At 54.5% G+C, this 21,094-nt stretch overlaps 1 protein-coding gene across 5 annotated transcripts in view; it reads right to left on the reverse strand.

Moving 5' to 3' along the window:
- The window catches only part of DOP1B (DOP1 leucine zipper like protein B), a 122,178-nt gene that overhangs the window by 7,835 nt on the left and 93,249 nt on the right, over nucleotides 1–21,094 (reverse strand). For 3 of the 5 annotated variants that reach the window (XR_009867289.1, XM_062205299.1, XM_062205308.1), the window contains exons 24-32: nucleotides 18,348–18,403; nucleotides 16,544–16,648; nucleotides 16,392–16,458; nucleotides 9,678–9,822; nucleotides 3,692–3,774; nucleotides 3,410–3,519; nucleotides 3,173–3,319; nucleotides 2,631–2,692; nucleotides 2,144–2,272 (exon numbers count right to left, since the gene is read on the reverse strand). Coding sequence is in view for 4 of the 5 variants with exons in the window: in XM_062205299.1 (XP_062061283.1) it covers nucleotides 2,144–2,272; nucleotides 2,631–2,692; nucleotides 3,173–3,319; nucleotides 3,410–3,519; nucleotides 3,692–3,774; nucleotides 9,678–9,822; nucleotides 16,392–16,458; nucleotides 16,544–16,648; nucleotides 18,348–18,403 (904 nt within the window). In the remaining variant the exon portion in view is untranslated. The remainder of the gene's footprint in view (nucleotides 1–2,143; nucleotides 2,273–2,630; nucleotides 2,693–3,172; nucleotides 3,320–3,409; nucleotides 3,520–3,691; nucleotides 3,775–9,677; nucleotides 9,823–16,391; nucleotides 16,459–16,543; nucleotides 16,649–18,347; nucleotides 18,404–21,094) is intronic. The other 2 variants (XM_062205328.1, XM_062205318.1) reach the window with 2 other exon arrangements.

Consider the following 21,094-nt stretch of genomic DNA (forward strand, 5'->3'; position numbering starts at 1 on the left):
CCAGCCATGGCTGCTGCGAGCATTTGGGGAGTAAATCAGTGGCTGGAAAGGCTCTACCTTTCTGCTTTTCGAAAAAAGACTTCACAGACCCGTTTAACCCAAACAGTGGCCTTTACTGCGTACGATGACACCTTGATGAACCTCCCTATCCCCAAAGGATTTAGAGCATGACCCCAGTATTTGCAAAATGTTTCATTACATCAGCCTTAAATAACAAAATTCTTCAAGAACTATCAATTTTATTTGATTCCACTTTGGCTATGAATCTTAAGAAACATCTATTTCTTTTTGGGCGCCGGTTCAAACCCCGGCTGCTCCACTTCCAGTCCAGCTCTCTGCTAGGGCCTGGGAAGGCAGTGGAGGATGGCCCTAGTCCTTGGGTCCCTGCATTTGGGTGAGAGACCAGAAGAAGCTCCAGGCTCTGGCTTCAGATCTGCCCAGCTCTGGCTGTTGTAGCCATTTGGAGAGTGAACCAGCAGATGGAAGCTCGCTCTCTCTCTCTCTCTCTCTCTCCCTCTTTCTGCTTCTGTCTCTCTGTAATTCTGCCTTTCAAATAAAATAAATAAATCTTACAGAAAAAAGGGACTTAAAAAAAAAGAAATCACGTTCAATATCTACGGTAGTTCATTTTCAGTGCAAAAAATACAATGGATACATAAAAGAGAAAAAACAACACGAGCAAAAAATTAGGCCTTTTCCAACATCTACACCGTTCACTGGCCTCTGCTGAGAGCGTGGACTGAGGCAGTGTTGGTTACAGATCTAAGCAGCATGGATGCAGCAAGAACCAGCAGGAGCCCCAGTGAAGGGATCAGTATCCTCACTGCACCACACTATCAGACTTTATCATTTTCAAATTTTTATTTTATTTATTCATTTTTAAAGTTATTTTATTTATTTGAAAGGCAGAGTTACAGACAGAGAGAGGAGAGGTCTTCCATCTGCTGGTTCGCTCCCCAAAATGGCCATAATGGCCAGGGCTGGGCCAGGCTGAGCTAGGAGCCAGGAGCTTCTTCCTGGTCTCCCATGTGGCTGAAGGGGCCCAAGCACTTGGGCCATCTTCCACTGCTTTCCCAGGCTGTAGCAGAGAGCTGGATCAGAAGTGGAACCAAGGACCATGGATGCCGGTACTGTAGGTGGCGGCTTAACCTGCTACACCATAGCACCGGCACCTACATTTTTAATTTTTAAATTATTTATTTTCATCTATTTGAAAGGCAGAACAAGAGCAAGGCGCGCGAGAGAATCTTCCATCTCATTGTTCAGTCCCCAGATGATTGCAACAGCCAGGGCTGGGCCAGGCTAAGGCCGGGAGCCTGATGCTGTATCCAGGTCTCCCGGGGGGGGGGTGGGGTGGGGGGAAGACCCAAACACTTGTGCCAGGGTCAGGGTGCGTTGGCAGGAAGTTGGACTGGAAGCAGAGCAGCCGGAACTCAAGCCAGGCAGTCAAGGATATGGCCTGTGGCGTCCCAGGGGTCTGCTTAACCTGTGGAGCACCAGTGCCTGCCCTACTGCAAGACTTCTACAATCTACCTAATAAGAATTAATAGCATAGTAACTGACTCATAAAATAAAGCTTCAGATTCAGCGACTGAGCTGGGAAGTTGCTGTGTGTAACAGGCCCCTGCACAGCACGCGCTGCAGTACCTGACCACTGTGTGCTGCGGCCCCTCTGCTCACTGCCCACTGAGCCGCGTGGGGGAGGGGTGGAGTGGGGTGTGCCTGGGGAGGGACCGTCACTGTGGTTGGAATGCTTTCCCCTTAGTTTGCAATTTAATGGCCAGATGATGCTGGGAGGTGGGGCTTTGATGAGGTGATTAGGAAGTTCTGCCCCCTTGGTGCGTTGGTGCTGCTCCACCAGGGCAAGTTCAGCCTCTGCCCTCCCCCGTGGGAATACAGGCAGACGGCTCTCCCCAGACGCCAGCCTGCACCAGCCCGTCAGCGGAGGGTTCCCCTGCACCAGCCCGTCAGCGGAGGGTTCCCCTGCACCAGCCCGTCAGCGGAGGGTTCCCCTGCGCCAGCCCGTCAGCGGTGGGTTCCCCGCCTCCAGAGCTGTGAGCTGATCACTCTCAGTTGGTGTGGAGCCGCCCGGGCGCAGGCACCTGCAGGCCCAGTGGGCAGCCGACGCAGGCGGCCGTCTCACCTTGGATCAGGGGCAGGTAAAGGTGGTACTGGTCCAGCTCTCCACTGAAGACAGCAAACGCCTGGCGCTTGAGCAGCATGGCCTTCTGCTCCAGACTCGAGAACAGTTTCAGAGAACTGCTCTGCATGTCTAGGACAAACACAGCGGAGAGGCCCCACTCAGAGAGGCCACAGCCAGAGCCAGGGACAGGACACTCAGATGGTGGTACGCGTGCCCTCCCTGCCCAGGAACCATGAGCTCAGTGCAGGGAGCGGGGTGTCATCAGTGCTCCTGGTTCTTTCACCATGGGGTTAGGAAAGCGCTCCGGAAAACCCACCAGCTCACGGCGTCTACACCGTGGTGCGGGACAATGGGTTGTGGAGGCACTCAGGCTCATGGGCGCCCCCATGTGGTCTCCAGCAGTAAAGCGCAAGCAGTACTGTGCGCAGCTTAAGAGAGCCGCACAGGCTTCCCCAGTGTGACTGCGTGGGAGCAACACAGAACTTACTCATTAAATCCTTAAACACTGTTTTCTCATGAGTCAGGAGATGGTCAATAATGGACTTCCAACTGGTTATTAAAAAAAATCAAAGTTAGTTACACGTGCAACAGACAAGTCTAGCAGCACCAAGGAAAGGACACACCCCTCTACGCGCTCCTAGAAACTGCCTGCGGAGACTTCAGCGACACAGAAATTCCTTGTTGTGTAAGGAAGAGGCAAGGCCAAGCAGGGAGGACCCTCCCCCAGGAAGAGGCTGCGTTGATGGACAGAGGCGGGGGCAGAGCAGCCCAAGCCCAGCGCTGAGCTGTCTCTTCCCCATCGACAGTTCGGGCCAACGTGGAGAAGCTGCAGGTGGCAGGACACATGTTCAGGCCACGGGAAGAGCCTCCCCGGGTTTCCGCCTTTCCCCTGAAGCGACGGGTCACAGGCGAGCCCAGGACAGGCGAGCCCAGGACAGGCGAGCCTAGTATTTGGGTCAATGTTACGTAAACCCAAACCCTGCTCCGCTTGGGGCCTGAGGGTGCATTCTACAGGACAGCGTTTCTTACTGAATGCAAGACGTATCCATCTGAAAGAAAGCGGGGTCCAAGAACAGGTCCAGGACCTCCTTCTTCCACGCTCGCTTCGTGTAGGCGTAGCCGCTCAGGGAGCTCAGCAGCTGCGCGCTGGCCCGGAAGCTGGGGGCGTTGTAGGTGCTAAACGGGGCGAAGCAAAGGGTCATGGTCAAAGACTGGCCACGAGAACCTGCTCTCCTGCACCGCATGGGCCGACGGGCAAGGCGGTACCTGTGGTTGCGCAAGTAAGGGAACACGTAGTACAGCAGGCGGGAGATGAGCGGCACGGCCTTCTCCTTCTCGTCACTCCTGTAAACCATGTCCAGGAGAGAGGCCAGAACCTGGGACGGAGATGGGAAGAAAGCAGAGAGCTTCGCAAGACAGGGGCACCCTGGAAACCCTTGGCTCCCGCGCTCCCATGGTGGGGGTGGGGGTGCAGCCCCTGGGCACCTGCACGAGAGTGCATGTTTCTGAGAGGGGCTCCGAGCCGGAGCCGGGGGCGGGGGCACTCACCTCTGCCAGGAGGGACAGGGCCTGCACGCTGTACACCGACGGGGCGGACGCAGACACCATGGCGGAGGCTGCAGCGGCACCTGCTGACAGGAGAGGCATCCACGTCTCACCGTGATGGGTGGCCGCTGTTCACTGCCTGCCCCCGCTTCTGTTCCCGTGACCACCCCTGCAGCTCAGACACCCCCATGGATGACACCCGGGCCTGGGCCCCTTGACCTCTGCTCACTCGCTCTTTCTTTTTTAAAAGATTTATTTATTTGGAAGTCAGAGTTACACAGAGAGAAGGAGAGGCAGAGAGAGAGAGAGAGAGGTCTTCCATTCACTGGTTCACTCCCTAGATGGCCACAACGGCTACAGCCAGGCTGATCCAAACCAGGAGCCAGGAGCTTCCTCCAAGGATTTGGGCCATCTTCTACTGTGTTCCCAGGCCACAGCTGAGAGCTGGATTGGAAGTGGACCAGCTGGGACTTGAACCGGCACCCATATGAGATGCCAGCACTGCAGGTGGTGGCTTTACCTGCTACACCACAGTGCTAGTGCTCTCTGCTTTTTCAAAATCCTCTGCTCCAACCTGGTACCAACTGCCACCATCACCCCTGATCTCACCAGCCTGCAAATCCCCCACAGCCCAAACCTCCATTCCCAGCTCTGACTGCCACTTGTCCCTTTTCCTGACTCCTCAGGGTGGCCTTCCATCCCTCGTGCCTGCCACCTGCACCACCAGCCCCTCGGCAGGCCTTGGCATCTCTGCCTCCCTCCCGTGGCCTGCTCTCTACCTGGCAAAATCCCCTGGCTCCTCTCAAGCAACCCCCCCAGGGAAACCCAACACCAGCTAACCCAGCCACCTGCTTGTGCACTTCTGCGCAGCTCCGTGTTCTGGAGCAGACCACACAACGATGCGACTGCTTTCCCTCATGACCAGGAATCCTGCAAGAGGCCCAGTGCTACCAGACAACCCCAGCAGGTGCTTCTGAGTGGCATGCTGCCTTTTTCTTTTTTTAAAGATTTATTTATTTACTTGAGAGGCATAATTATAGACACAGAGAGGGAGAGACAGAGAGAAAGGTCTCCCATCTGCTGGTTCACTCCCCAAATGGCCGCAACAGCTGGAGCCGGGCCCATCTGAAGCCAGGAGCCAGGAGCTTCTTCCATGTCTCCCACGCAGGTGCAGGAGTCCAAGGACTTGGGCCATCTTCTACTGCCTTCCCAGGCCATAGCAGAGAGCTAGATTGGAAGTGGAGCAGCCAAGACTCGAACTGGCACCCAACTGGGAAGCCGGTGTCACAGGTGGATGCTCAACCTACCATGCCACAGGGCTAGCCCCCAGCATGCTGCCTCTTCCTCCCCAGCTGGGAGTCTTTCAGGCCCTCCTGCGCTACACATCAGTACCTCAGCGTATCACACGCCTCATTCAGTGAGATCTGGGCCCCCATTCTGCCACTGGGAGCTCGGGGTTAATAGCTCTCTGCACCGTCTCCTGTATTATCAGTCGTGTCCCTGGCTCCTCTCCAAGAGCAGTGACCGCATTTCTGCTGTCAGCCCTGGACCTAAGGCCATCGAAGACTTGGCTTCCTAATTATCCGTTCTCTCTTGTATTGATTTTTCCTTCTGCTCTGTGGTTCCATCACCATGCGAACAGCCTGGACATGGAATCATCTCTGTGAATCTTGGGGGATGGGCTCCAGGCCTGCTGCGAACACCACCACTCACAAGGGCTCACGGCCCTTACAGAAAATGGTGTAGTTTATTATTATTATTTTTTAAAGATTTATTTATTTACTTGAAATGCATAGTTACAGAGAGGCAGAGGCAGAGAGAGAGAGAAAGAGAGAGAGAGTGAGTTTTCCATCTGCTGGTTTACTCCCCAGATAGCCACAATGGCCAGAGCTATACTGATCCAAAGCCAGGAGCCAAGAGCTTCTTCCGGGTCTCCTATGCGGGTACAGGGGCCCAGGGACTTGGGTCATCTTCCATTGCTTTCCCAGGCCACAGCAGACAGCTGGATCACAAGTGGAGCATGAGGCCAGTGCTGTGGTGCAGCAGGTTAAAGTCCTGGCCTGTAGCACCAGCATCCTATATGGCTGCCAGATTGAGTCCCGGCTGCTCCACTTCTGATCCAGCTCTCTGCTATGGCCTGGGGAAGCAGTGGAAGATGGTCCAAGTCCTTGGGCCCCTGCACCCACATGGGAGACCCAGGAAGATACTCCTGGCTCCTGGCTTCGGATCAGCTCGCTCCGGCCATTGAGGCCATTTGGGGACTGAACCAGCAGATGGAAGACCTCTCTCTCTCTGTGTCTACCTCTCTCTGTACTTCCATCTTTCAAATAAACAAAATAAATCTTTAAAAAAAAAAAAAAAAAGGAAGTGGAGCAGCTGGGACTCAAACCGGTGCCCATATGGGATGCCAGCACTGCAGGCAGCAGCTTTACCCACTATGCCACAGTTCCAGCCTCAGTGGTATAGTTTTTGTATAGAACCCAAACGCAGTCTCCAGTATACTTTATCTCTAGATCACTTAAAATACCTAATACCATGTAAATGCTGTGGGTTGTACAGGTAGAAGGACTACAAGGAAAGAGTCTGCACATGTTTAGGGCAGGTGCAGTATTTTTAAAACATATTTTAGGGTCCAGCGCTTTGGCGCAGTGGGTTAAAGCCCTGGCCTGGAGCTCCAGCATCCCATATGGGTGCCAGTTCGAGTCCTGGCTGCCCCTCTTCCAATCCAGCTCTCTGCTACGGCCTGGGAAAGCAGTAGAAGATGGCCCAAGTTGTTGGGCCCTGCACCTACGTGGGAGACCTGGAAGAAGCTCCTGGCTCCTGGCTTCAGATCAGTGCAGCTCCGGCCATCACAGCCATCTGGGGAGTGAACCAGCGGATGGAATCCTCTCTCTCTTTGCCTCTCCTCTCTGTGTAACTTTGACTTTCAAATAAATAAATAAATCTCTAAAAAAAAAAAAAAAAAAAAAAAAGCTGAAGGGCTCACTCAGCCCACTAACCGCGGGCACATCGAGTCAGCTCTCCCCTCCCCTCCCCCTGCAGGCCACGCCCATCGCCCAGAGCTACTCTGTCCCTAGGTTTGCACAATGCCACCCACTTCCCCACAGAGCAGCTCCCCAGCTCTGCCCGCCGCAGATCTGTCCTCAGACCTGCCTTTCGGGTACACATGCCCCTGGGGACAGTCTCCGCTCCTACGTTCCACTGCCACTCGGCAAGTGGATGGCTCGTTGCTTCTTCCCTGAGAGCCTCCTGACCACTTTGCTCCACAGCCCTGACCAACAGTAAGGCTGGGCTGTGCTTGAAGCCCCCTCCTTTATAAAATGCTCTCACCCTCTTGCCTGGGGTCTAAAGTGAGCAACAGAGCCTAAGGACTGACCATAACTTGAAGATTTACTGTTTGCTTTTGGCAAGGCTGGCGGAGGCCTGGACTCCTTCTAAATCTCCCACATGGGTGGCAGGGACCCAAGCACTTGGCCAGCATCGGCTGCCTCCCAGGTGCGCAGTCACAGGAAGCTGGATCAGAGGTTCTCCCCGATGAGATGCAGGTGCCCCCAGGGGCATTTTAAACCACTGTGCCAAATGCCTGCCCCGGATTGACTAAGTTTTCTTTCCACACAAACACAAATAAACCTTCAGAACATGGGAGGGCTGCAAAAGTTTGGAAAAATGCAATCAAAAGGTAAGTTAATTTTGGTGCAGAAAAATTCTGAAAACCACACCTAGTTTTTTCAGGATATACATCTCCATGAGCCACTATAGGTGGTGGCTTTATCTGCTAAGCCACCATGCTGGCCCCTACTCTGACTGTCAAATAGATAAATAAATAAAATATAAACAAAAAATTCCACTTAATTTCCATGTTTTGAGGGTCCTGTGTGCATTTCCACTGTCTCTATCCACTCAGGCTTCTATCGCTGAGTCCCTGGCCATGACCCTGGGAGCTGACCTGCGGGACCCCTGCTGTGCCCAGTAAAGGTTTAAGATGCTGGGGTGTCCCCGGGACATCATCAGTGAAGTCCTTTGTTTATCATGCAAACAACTTAGGTTGTAAGAAGTAAGCGCAGGTCATTTAGCTACAGCTGGATGTTATACAAAGAAAGTTACGTGGACAAGTGTTGTGGTACTGCTACAGGTGAAATGGCAGCCGGAGAAAAGATTACCTCGGTTCTTTGTCTCACGTGGAAGAAGAATTTCCAAGTGGACAAGGCAGAGGGAAGGCATTTAAAAGTATTTGAAAGCGAGGTTTACTGGAGTCAGAGACCTCCAGCCAGAGAGGCGCGGAGGGGGCTCCAAGAGAGGCAAAACCGAAGGGGCTGGTGGGAGTCAGGTTTTTAGGAGCCACTTTGGAGGAAAAAAAAACTTGACAAGGAGGTTGACATTCATTTACAAAGCCGGGACAAAACCATCAAAAGACCTGATTTGCAATTTTTCGCCCTGTCTGGCTAGCCATCAGGAGGGCGGGGTAGGTACTTAGTTTGACAGTGAACAGGGAGCTGGGAGCTCAGGGTAAGACTGGAGATTGCTAAGGAGGGAGGGCAAGCACCTTTGATCTGGCTCAAGTTCTGGGGGAGAAAGCATTTTGCATCCTCAGTTTCCACCCGGACCACCCGACAGCCTGGTAACCTGCCGGCTCCTCACTGTAGCGCAGTTCAGCTGCTCCTTGGGACCCCTGTGACCCACATGCGTGGGAGTGCTGCTTTGAGTCCTGGCTACTCTGCTCCTCCTGCAGCTTTCTGCTGGCGGGCACCCCGGGAGGCAGCAGGTGACGGCCCAGACGCTGGGGCCCGGAGCTCACAGCATCGCTTGGGAGACTGAGAGGAGGCTGGAGTGCAGGGCTTCCGCCCGAGCTGCAGCAGGGCAGTGAGCCTCTCTCTCTTGCTCTTTCACACACATAAAAATAAAGAAATAAAACTTAAAGAAAAATATGCCTTGAAGAATTTGGCTAAATATAAAAATAAAAATAAAAATAAAAATAAAAATAAAAAAGTGTTATACAAAGAAATTTGCGGGCCGGTGCCGTGGCTCACTAGGCTAATCCTTCACCTGCAGTGCTGGCACTCCAGGTTCTAGTCCTGGTCGGAGCGCTGGATTCTGTCCTGGTTGCCCCTCTTCCAGTCCGGCTCTCTGCTGTGGCCCCAGGAAGGCAGTGGAGGATGGCCCAGGTCCTTGGGCCCTGCACCCGCATAGGAGACCAGGAGGAAGCACCTGGCTCATGGCCTTGGATCGGCACAGCGCGCTGGCCGTAGCAACCATTTAGGGAGTGAACCAATGGAAGGAAGACCTTTCTCTCTGTCTCTCTCTCCCACTGTCTAACTCCGCCTGTCTGCTGTAAAAAAAAAAAAAAGAAATTTGCCGGTGAATTAACACAGACCTAAGAAAGCAGTTGGCTTGTTCCTGTGCTTAAACTGCATTATTGTTGTTTATTTTTACTTTCCAACACCTCCCCTCTCCCAGCTTTACTGAGGCATCACTGACAATTTAAAGTGGTACTGAAGGGGCCGGCGCAGCATCATAGTGGGCTAGAGCCTCTGCCTGCAGCGCCAGCATCCCATATGGACGCTGGTTCGAGTCCTGGCTGCTCCTCTTCCAATCCAGCTCTCTGCTGTGGCCTGGGAAAGCAGTGGAGGATGGCCCAAGCACTCGGGCCCCTGCACCCTCGTGGGAGACCTGGAAGAAGCTCCTGGCTCCTGACTTCAGATCAGCTCAGCTCAGCCCGTTGCAACCACTTGGGGAGTGAATCAGCGGATGGAAGACCTCTCTCTCTGTCTCTCCCTCTCATGGTCTATAATTCCAGGTCTCAAATAAATAAATAAAAATATTTAAATAAAAGGTAGTGAAATAACCATACAATCAAGCATGTCCATCACCTCAAATGGCTGCCACTTTCTTGCTCCCTTTTTTGGGGGAGCAGTGCGGTGGGAACACGTAGATCCTCAGGAAAAGCCAGCAGGCCTGGCAGGCCAGCTGTGGCTGGGGCCCCTGCACCCACCGTACAGATCTTCCTCCGTGTCAGACTCCTCCAGCGCCACCTGAGGCTGGGCCTTGACCTCCAGGCTCCTGCTCAGCCAGCTGGTTTGCTCCAAGGAAGAGCCCGCGATGGTCCCCACGGCCTCTAGGACTTTCTGGGTGATCTCCTGAGAGCCGCCAGACAAAGAGGAAGGGAGGTCAGTTAAGGGAAAGCAGCGTCAGCGCCTCAAACAGCACCGCCCGATGGGGCAGAACACGGGCCCCAGACAGCACCATGATGGAACAGAACGCGGGCCCAGACAGCACATGATGGGACAGACCACGGGCCCCAGACAGCACCACCCGACGGGACAGACCGCGGGCCCCAGACAGCACTGCCCGATGGGACAGAACGCGGGCCCCAGACAGCACCACGACAGGACAGACATGGGCCCCAGACAGCACCACCCGATGGGACAGAACGCGGGCCCCAGACAGCACCACCCGACGGGACAGAACGCGGGCCCCAGACAGTACCGCCCGACGGGACAAAAAACGGGCCCCAGACAGTACTGCCTGACTGGACAGAACGTGGGCCCCAGACAGCACCGCCCGACGGAACAGGACGCAGGCCCCAGACAGCACTTGATGGGACAGAACACGGGCCCCAGACAGCACCACCCGACGGGACAGAACACGGGCCCCAGACAGCACCGCCTGACGGGACAGAACGCGGGCCCCAGACAGCACCACGACAGGACAGAACACGGGCCCCAGACAGCACCGCCCAACGGGACAGACCACGGGCCCCAGACAGCACCACGACGGGACAGAACACGGGCCCCAGACAGCACCACCCGACGGGACAGAACGCGGGCCCCAGACAGCACCACGACTGGACAGAACACGGGCCCCAGACAGCACCGCCTGACGGGACAGAACGCGGGCCCCAGACAGCACCATCCGATGGGACAGACCACGGGCCCCAGACAGCACCACGACGGGACAGAACGCGGGCCCCAGACAGCACCACCTGACAGGACAGAACGCGGGCCAGAGAGATACAGAGAAAGAGTGAGAGAGAGCTTCCACCTGCTGTTTCACTCTCCAAACACCTGCAAAGGCCAGGGCTAGGCTGGTGCTGGTGCTGGTGCTGGTGCTGGGAGCTGGGAACCCGGAACCCAATTGCTTGGGCCATCAGCAGCCTCCCAGGGTCTGCACTAGCAGCAAGCAGGGGGCAGGTACAGATGCCATGCGTTTAATAGCATCTCACTGTCAGGGCAAACACTCTGCCCCCAAGCGCGGGACGTCTTTTAGCAGAGATCTGAGAGGTGCTCTGGTGTGTGGCAGCCCAAGTCCTTGATGGAACAAGGTCTGTCATTGTCATCTGTTGGCTGCAGCCAACGGATCAGCTTGGAGATCAGCTGGGACCCCCTTGAAACTTCCCCAGCCCCAAGGCCACTCCATAAATCCACCCTGCCCCATGACTGGGGGTACAGATGTAGGCCTTACTCCAGCGCCCCTTGCTTTGGCCACACAAATAAAGCCTGTCTTCATGCAATGGATTGTTGGGGCAGGCATTTGGCCTAGTGGTTGCGTGGCTGGTTAAAATACCTGCATCCCATACTGAGTGCCTGGGCTTAAGTCCTGGCTGTGCCGTCTTCTCTGTGGTGCCATCTGTGCCTTGGACACCATCTTAGGCCCTGGCCCCTGTCTCCACGTTGCACAGTGAGCTTCGGTCCTAAGCCCCATGGCCCAACCACCAGTGTCAGCTCCACCCCTATCCTAATGGCATTTGCTACTCCTATTTCCCTGCCCATCCTGCGGCAAAGGTTTAACAGGACCCAAACACGTGGTCTCTCTTGATCTTGCTCTCTTAGGCTCTCTTACCCTCTCGTCCTCTCCCCTAGACCTGCTGGGCTTCTGCCACTCGACAATAAACCTTCCTCTAGCTCTGGCGTTTGGTGTTCTGTGGCGGCCTTCCACAGGCTCTGGATCCCAAGCACTGCTTCTTGCTAATGCACATGATTGCAAGCAGCAGTAATGGCTCAAGTGGTTGTGTTCCTGCCGCCCACACAGGAGGCCTGGGTTGTGTTCCTGGCTCAGGCTCTGGCTCTGGCCCAACCCCGGCAGTTGTGGGCATCTGGGGAGTGAACCAGCAGATGGGAGCTGTCTCTCATTAATCAATCAATCAAAACGGGTGCTCTGTGTGCATCCAGTGACAGACCTACCTTGTTAAGTCAGTCCCTGGCTGCCTCCCTGACAGTGGCTATCACAAAGACACCACCAGAACCTCAGCCTCACAGGGACCACCATGGCCGTATCTGAAAAGTGCTTCTGCTAAGACATCTGCCCAAGAAGTGTCTGCTCGACCTGTGCCCCAGGTGTTAATCATTGTGGCCAAAAGTTACGGTTTCAAAAATATCTCATGTAATCTTCCTCGTTTGTGTGTGTGTTTAAGTTGCATTTTATTTATTTGGAAGGAAGAGTTACAGAAAGAAGGAGAGACAGAGAGACCGAGGTCTTCCATCCATTGGTTCACTCTGCAAATGGCTCCAAGGACCAGGGCTGGGTCAAATTGAAGCCAGGAGCCAGGAGTCTTTTCCTGGTCTTCCACATGGGTGCAGGGGCCCACGCACTTGGGCTGTCCTCTCAGGCCTTTAGCAAGGAGCTAGATCAGAAGTGGAGCAGATGCCGGCACTGAGGTGTGTCGGGCTCTATGGGTGCCAGTTTGGGACCTGGCTGCTCCACTTCTGATCCAGCTCTCTGCTGTGGCCTGGGAAATCTGTGGAAGACAGCCCACTTCTTGGGACCCTGCACCCTCGTGGGAAGACCTGGAGGAGGCTCCTGGTTCCTGGCTTCGGATCGGCACAGCTCTGGCAGCTGCGGCCAACTGGGGAGTGAACCAGTAGATGGAAGACCTCTCTCTCTCTCCTTGCCTCTCTTTCTTTCTGTGTATAACTCTGCTTTTCAAACAAATAAATAAATAAATACACCTTTAAAAAAAAAAGTGGAATAGAAGGTGGTGGCTTAATTGCTATGCTGCAACATGGCCCCAACCTGTTTTTTTTTTTTTTTTTAAAGATTTATTTATTTATTTGAATGGCAGAGTTACAGACATAGAGGTAGAGACACAAAGATCTTCCATTTGCGGGTCACTCCCCAAATGGCCACCCCAATGGACACCCATGTGTCTCCCATATGGGTGCAGGGGCCCAAGGACTTGAGCCATCTTCTGCTGCTTTCCCAGGCACATCAGCAGGGAGCTGGATCAGAAGTGGAGCAGCACCTACAACTAGGGTGCAATGCAGGTGGCGACTTAGTCCCCTGGACCACAATGCTGGCCTGTCTTTGCCTTTAGAGACTTCTCCTGGGTGGGCATTTGGCCTCCAGTCCAGACGTGAGTGAAGACTCCCTCGTTCCACACCAGCGTGCCCAGGCTGGACTCCCCGCTCTGGCCCGACTCCAGCTCCCTGCTAATGTGCACTTTGGGAGGCAGTGGCAATGTCTCAGGTGACTGGGTTCCTGCCACCCTCGTGGGAGACCCGGATAGAATTCCAGACTCTTGGCTTTGGCCTGGCCCAGCCCTGGTGTTTGCAGGCACCTGGGGAGTGAACTAGCAGATGGGAGCTCTGTGTCTGAGTGTACATGTCCAATAAAAAAAAAAAAAAAAAGAGGAAGAGAGACATTTAAACAAGACAAGAGCACCTCCCCTTGCCTCACCCTCTTTCAAAAGCTCAGAGGTTACCACGGCAAGTGCATCCCCGCTGCGGTGCTCTGCTAACGTCAATAAACACCATTCTTCTTCAGAGACTGACAGCAGGTAAAACACTCCCAACCAGGGCAGCACGCTGATAGTAAAGCTGCACACTGCATTCAGCAGGCGCACACTGCATTCAGCAGGCACACACTGTATTCAGCAGGTACAGACTGTATTCAGCAGGTACACACTGTATTCAGCAGGCGCACACTGTATTCAGTAGGTATACACTGTATTCAGCAGGTGCACACTGTATTCAGCAGGTGCACACTGTATTCAGCAGGCGCACACTGTATTCAGCAGGTGCACACTGTATTTAGCAGGTGCACACTGTATTCAGCAGGCGCACACTGTATTTAGCAGGTGCACACTGTATTCAGCAGTGCACTGTATTCAGCAGGCGCACACTGTATTCAGCAGGCGCACACTGCATTCAGCAGGCGCACACTGTATTCAGCAGGCGCACACTGTATTCAGCAGGTATACACTGTATTCAGCAGGTACACACTGTATTCAGCAGGTGCACACTGTATTCAGTAGGTGCACACTGTATTCAGCAGGCGCACACTGTATTCAGTAGGTATACACTGTATTCAGCAGGTGCACACTGTATTCAGTAGGTATACACTGTATTCAGCAGGTGCACACTGTATTCAGCAGGTGCACACTGTATTCAGTAGGTATACACTGTATTCAGCAGGTGCACACTGTATTCAGCAGGTGCACACTGTATTCAGTAGGTATACACTGTATTCAGCAGGTGCACACTGTATTCAGCAGGCGCACACTGTATTCAGCAGGCGCACACTGCATTCAGCAGGCGCACACTGTATTCAGCAGGCGCACACTGTATTAGCAGCTTGAGTTTCTGGTTTTTCTAGGACCATGGGTCCCAGCTGATGTTAAATAAAAACCACAGAAGACCCCTGTTTTGGACTGAGCTCTAACAGGGCCCCGGCAGGCCAGGCTGACAACCACAGTGGGGTCACTCGCGCTCTGGTTTCCATGTCCCCACGCTGAAACTAAGGTGCTGAGCACATGGGGGTGGAGTGAGCCATACACTATCATAGCATCCTCAGCAAAGCGTCTGGGCATCGTGGGATGAAGGTGGCACCTGGGAGCCTGCTTCCCAGGCTGCATTACCGAGTACCCCAGCTAGGAGGAGCTGTAACCCTGGCCTGACTGCAAGGCAAGGCTCACAGCTTGGCAGATGGGTCTAGAAGCCAGCAAGAGCCCTGCACCGTGGGAAGTAGGTGTGTCTGGGCTGGGCCATGGGGACCCAGGCAGGGTGCCACGTGCCAGACGGAGGAACCACCAGGAAAAGGGGCACTGAGGGCATCGGGGGTGTGGGTGGGACGCCGGGAAACAGCTCTTGGGTCTCCCTCCCCTTTGCCGGCACACAGCCCCTGCAGTCCCCAGAGGCTCCTCGTGGCAGGGAGGCCTTAGAATGCAAGGCCAAGGCAGGACAGAGTTGGGTCTTTCTGTCCGGCCGCCAGCTCAGGAGGGAGGGGCCCGAGGGTGAAGGGGCTCCCCAGTACTGAGCTTCCACAAACCCCTGACGGCCAGAGAACACGTGGAGGTTCCCAGAGGGTGCGCTGTGGGGAGAGCAGGCAGGCTCCTGTCCCGCCCCGTCCCAGCCCCTACATCTCTGCTTCTGTGTCCCTGTGATGCCCTTGACAATGAAGCGGCAAATGCATTTCCCTGAGTTCTGCGAGTTGCTCCAGCAAGTGACCTGAACCCTGATTTGTGAGAGGGGACCATGGGAACCCGACCTGACAGTGGGGTCAGAGGCTCAGGTCACAGGGGCCTATCTCCAGAAAGTCACACTGTGGCTGGGGCTTGCGATGCGGTGAGGCTGTGATGGCTGTGTCCACATCAAACACATACAGACTCATTTTCCTTGTCCTTAAGCTCTCAGCAGTACAGTGGAACAACTGCTGATGCCGTGTCAGGTGTTGTAAGCAATGCAGACAAGATTCACCATGTACAGGACAATGGGTACCGGTTCTGCACAAACACTGCTATTGCACAGAAGGGATTTGACTATCTGGATTTTGTTACCTGTGAGGGTCCTGGACTTAGAACCAAGGGCTTTGCTGGTTTTTTTTTTGGACAGGCAGAGTTAGATAGTGAGAGAGAGAGAGCGAGAGAGAGAGAAAGGTCTTCCTTCCATTGGTTCACCCCCTAATGGTCGTTATGACCAGCGCTCTGCGCTGATCTGAAGCCAGGAGCCAGGTGCTTCCTCCTGGTCTCCCATGCAGGTGCGGGGCCCAAAGACTTGGGCCATCCTCCACTGCCTTCCCGGGCCACAGCAGAGAGCTGGCCTGGAAGAGAAGCAACCGGGACAGATTCTGGTGCCCCACTGGAACTAGAACCCGGGGTGCTGGCGCCGCAGGCGGAGGATTAGCCTAGTGAGCTGCAGCACCGGCCTAGGGCTTTGCTGTTTAAATGGAAGCCTGGCGGGGGGCAACACTGGCACGGTGAGCTAACCACCACCTGCAATGCCAGCATCCTGTATCTGGGCACTGGTTCAGGTGCCGCTGCTGCACGTCTAATCCAGCTCCCTGCTAATGCACCTGGGAAGGCAACAGAAGATGGCCCAAGTGCCTGGGCCCCTGTCCCCATGTGAGAGAACCAGATGGAGTTCTGGGTTCCAGGCTTTGGCCTGGACCAGCCCTGGGTGTTATGGCCATTTGTGGAGCAAACCAGTGGATAAAGACCTCTCTCGATCCCTCTGCCTTAATAAAACTTAAAAAAAAAAAAAAAAAAAAAAGCCTCTGACAAAAAGTCACTGACTCAACCAGTGTTTACCATGGCGCAAAATCGTGGTTTCCTGACTCCCTCCTGGCCCCTGTATCTGGCAGTCGGCCTTCCGCTCTGAGGCTGTGCTCGGATCCCGCCCAAGGTTTGCTCTCTACAGCGATGGCCCCGCCCCCTCCCGGGGATGGAGCGGCTCCCAGAACGGCGACGCTGTGCTGGACGTGTCGTCCTACAGACCTGCAGGTCCTTTTGGTCCTTCTTGCTGTCCAGGTTGGGGGTCCTGGTGACGAAGTCGTTCAGCATGCTGTAGAGAGACAATCAGCTCTACATCAGAACCGTGGCCAGAGCAAACTGCCCCGGGAGAGGACACGTCAGGGCGGACGTGGTACCTGAGGAGCAGAAAGCATCCGGGTGGCGCCAGATTCAGCTGCACCGACTCCTTCAGCACGGCCAGCAGCGAGCCGAAGCTCTCCTGCAGGGCTGGTGTGGGCAGCCTGTGAACAACAGACAGAACACACCCAGGCATGAACGAACAGGCCCGGACAGAGGGGAAAACAGCTCATCTGACCGACCTGCTGCTTCCAAGACAACACACATGAGCTCAGCGGCTGGGGCCCTGGAACCTGCAATCCTGCTGGGGGCAGGTGACACGGTCCTGGCTTCCTTGGGCCTGAAACTACACGGCCGGCTTCGAGATCCTGGGATCCCCTGGTGCTAACGTTCTACCTCCCCAATGTCGCAGGGCCAGCCTTCTCTGAGAAGGTCGCAAGGCGCTGGGTTGGGGGACACGGACCAGGAGACTGATCTGCCCCCCAGCAGCCCCCAGGAGAGGACTCCCCGGGTGAGGATGCTAAGGTCCTGCTACAAAGCCAGGTGGCCCCACACAGGCTGCTGATGCTCAGAGGCAGCTGGGGGCCCCCGGCTCCCCAGGTCCTGGTCCCCAACTCACTGTGTCTACTGCTAAAGGCAGCCGGCCAGAAGCTAACCTGCGGCTGCACAGAGAGCAGACTCCGCCTGAGCCACCGTAACGCCTTTGCAGGTGTCACCGTTCACCTCTGTCTGCCGTGGAGGGAGGTGAGAGCCGCAGTGATGCTTGTGGGTGGAGGGTGACAGCGGGACCGAACTTAACCCCTGGCCCAGGGGCCCCCGGGTTAGGACCCTTCATTCAGCTCTTGGCAACTTCAGCTGAGCTGAATGTGAGCAACTAGAGTGTTACAGTGTGAGCCAAGGACATCCCAGAGTTGTTCACCGTGCAACTCCTGGTGGCGACGTGGGGTAGAGGCTCCCCTGAGAAGTGGCCTACAGCCCCCTCACCCCCATGTACTGCAGCAGAGCAAAGGCCTGAGAGCTGTGGCTGGGTCACTGCCGGGCCCTAGGGCCCGGCGGACGCCTAGTGACGCTTCCTCTGTGTCCCTGGAAGAACATCCGGGGAGTCCCCTCCCCAGAGCCTCCTTTTATCAGGGCTGCTCATCGGGGACTGGGTTTGGGAGGGCTAAGCAGAAGCCACCCAGTGGGAGAACACGGCCCAGCCATCACTTCTCCAGCACCTTCCTATCTGAGGGCGTTGTGTCTTCCTTTGTTGTTTTGTTTTTGTTTTTCTTACCAACTGAATGTGGACCTGAGTCTTTTAAAGTTGCACTGTGGCAGAGCAGGCTGCCTGCAGTGCCTATATCCCATGAGAGTCCCGGATGCTCCACTTCTGATCCAGCTCCCTGCCAGTGGCCTGGGAAAGCAGTAGAAGATGGCCCAAGTGCTTGGGCCCCTGCACCTGCGTGGGAGACCTGGATGGAATTTCTGATTCCTGGCTTGGGATCAGCCCAGCTCCGGCCATTGTGGCCATCTGGGAAGTGAACCAGCAGATGGAAGACCTCTCTTTCTTTCTGCTTTTCTGTAATGCTGCCTTTCAAATAAATCAATTTAAAAAATTTAAAAAAAAAGAAAGAAAAAGTTGCAGAGGCCTTGCCTAAGGCTTTGCTGACTTCAAGGAGTCCCCTGGACTCAGCATGTGGATCTCAAAATGTTAAACGAGATCCTTGGGGGAGGAAGAGTAAAGACGCTCGGGCCAGGCCGCCCCAGGCCTTGGGAGGACGTGAAGACACCGTGAGCTCTGTTCTGCCCTCGGGCTCACCAGGCGGCCGGACAGGAAGCCAGGGCCTCTGCGCCTGGGCCACGTTTCCCAGGGCGCTGCGTTACCTTTGGATGAGAGCGTAGCAGAACTGCAACACGGCGATGTCCGCCAGCGCTGACTTCTGGAAACGAAAGCACAGCCGATTACTCCAGGGTGGCCGCAAGCACAGCCACAGAGAATTCACACCAAAATGCACCAGAACCAGCCTGACACAGCCAAGCTTTGCTTCCCAAAAAAGTTACCTGTTTATTTGAATAGGTAGGTTTGTTTATTTAGAAGATTTATGTATTTGAATAGTTACAGAGGAGGATAGGACGGGAGGGAGAGGAAGGGAGGGAGGGATTTATTTGTTTGACAGGCAGAGCGACAGAGAGAGAAGGACAGAGAGGTCTCTAGTTCACTCCCAAATGGCCACAACAGCCAGGGCTGGGCCAGGCCAAGGTCAGACTGTTCCCAACGTGGCCACGGCAAGAGGGCCAGGCATCAGGCACGGACCTCTGGTGGGAGCTCAAGTTCGACCTGAGACAGGCTCAGAGTCATGAGCTCAAACTGGCCAAGGACCTGATTGCTCCCCCAGTGCGGTACGTCCCAGCTCCACCCTCTGGGCCGAGCCACTTCAGTGTTTCTGTAGCGGTGAAAGGCAACAGGACAACAACGGCCTCGGGAGAGCCTGGGCCGGCCCTCCAACGGGGGCTGCGGCATCGCCCTGTCCTTGCCTCTGCTTCCTAATCCCGAGTCTCTAATCTGTGCAGCTGTGTGTGCATATATATATATAATATATATATATATATTTAAAGATTTATTATTTATATGGAAGGCAAAATTACAGAGAGGCAGAGAGAGAGAGGGAGAGCGAGAAAGAGATCTTCCATCTGCTGGTTCACTCCCCAGATGGCTACAATGGCCGGAGCTGTGCCAATCCGAAGCCAGAAGCCTCTTCAGAGTCTCCCATGTGGGTGTAGGGCCCAAGGACTTGGGCCATCTTCTACTGCTTTCCCAGGCCATAGCAGAGCAGCTGGGTCTTGAACCGGCACCCATATGGGATGCCGGCATTGTAGTCCACGGCTTTAACCCACTGCACCACATCACCGGTCCCATATATATATACTTAAAAAAGCTTTATTTATTTGAAAGGGTGTGTGTATGGCGGGGGAGAGAGCTGTCTTCCATCTGCTAGTTCACTCCTCAAATGTCTGGAAGGCCAAGGCTATGCCAGGATGAAGCCAGGAGCCTGGAACTCCATCCAGGCCTCCCACGTGGGTAGCAGGGGCCCAAGCACCCAGGCCATCTTCTGCTGTTTTCCCAGGCTCATGTAGAAAAATGTGGATTTTTGTGGCCACTTGGGGAGTGAAATGGCAAACGGAAGATGTCTCCCCCCTCTCTCTGTAATTCTGCCTTTCAAATAAAATACAATAAAATTTTTTTGGATCTCTCTCCATTTCAAGACTGAGTATGTATCTCATTTTGTTTATCTGTTCATCTGCTGGATGTCCTGGGATACTTCTAAGTTATATTAAATAAATAATATAAATAAATAATTATAAATAAATTATAAAATAAATTATAAATAATGCAGCTAACAGCACTGGTGTACAAATATCTCTTCAAGACCCTGCTTTCAATTTGTGCTGGAAAGAATGTTAGAAGGCAACTATTTCAAGGCCGAAATAAATCCCTGCTTCCAGCAAATTAAGAGCAAGACAGCTCCTTGCACTTTTCTACAAAAAGGTTTGCTTTGGTAAAAACAAAAAGCTCCAAGGGAAAAAATATTAAACCCCAAAGTGCGTGCTGTTTTGAATCCACTGTGCAGAGCTGAGAAAGATCTGTACAGGACCCAAGCCCTCGCCTGCACCATAGAAACCGAGCAGAACCAGGCGGGGTGTTGGGGCTCAGCACCATCACCCCGAAGCGTCCCGAAGCGTCACAGGAGCCGGAGCCAATGCCTTCCCTCTCAGTGAGCCGCCTGAGCTGTGTCCTCTCGCTCTGCTTTGTTAAGTCGTCCTGGTCAGGCTCCCCTGAGCCCTCTGCAACCAGGCCTTGGCCTTGGGCTTAAGAACGGCGGCTCTCGGTATGATGACTCGGTGAGCCTGGCACAGACACGAGCACGCGTTCCAGTGCCACGGAGTCGGATCGCAGCAAGGACAGAGCCTGCCGGGAAAGCACGGGGCCGCCCTTGTTCCCGCAAACACCTGTGGACAGGGCCTTGACCTCTGCTTTCTTTTTCTAGGGGTATCACTTTTTGTTTTTTTTAAGATTTAATTTACTTGAAAGTCAGAGTTACGGAGAGAGAGGGAGAGACAGAAGAGAGAGAGAGAAAGAGAGAGGTCTTCCATCCACTGGTTCACTCCCCAGATGGCCACAACTGCTGGGCTGGGCTAGGTCAAAGCCAGGAGTTTCACCAGGGTCTCCCCTGTGGGTGCAGGGCCCAGGCACTTGGGCCATCTCCACTGCTTTCTCAGGCACATTAGCAGGGAGCCGGATCAGAAACGGAGCAGTCGGGACACGAACTGGCACCCGCATGGGATGGCAGTGTTGTGGGCGGTGGGCTTAACCAGCTGCGCCACAATGCTGACCCCAAGACACTTCTTTTTAAAAAGCTTATAAATGGTGAATTTTTGGCCTGCGGTTGAGACATCTGTGTCCCACACCTGAGAGCCTGGGTTCAATGCCCAGATCTGCTCCTGCCTCTGGGTCCCTGCTACAGACATGGGAGACTTGGATTGGGTCACTGGCTCTAGGCTTTGCCCTCCCTCCCCCCCCCCCCCCCAGGCTGGTATGGGCATTTGGGGGAGTGAACCAGCAGATGGGAGCT

This window comes from Lepus europaeus, chromosome 2 (genome assembly GCF_033115175.1).
Source record: "Lepus europaeus isolate LE1 chromosome 2, mLepTim1.pri, whole genome shotgun sequence".
Taxonomy (NCBI): Eukaryota; Metazoa; Chordata; class Mammalia; order Lagomorpha; family Leporidae; genus Lepus; species Lepus europaeus.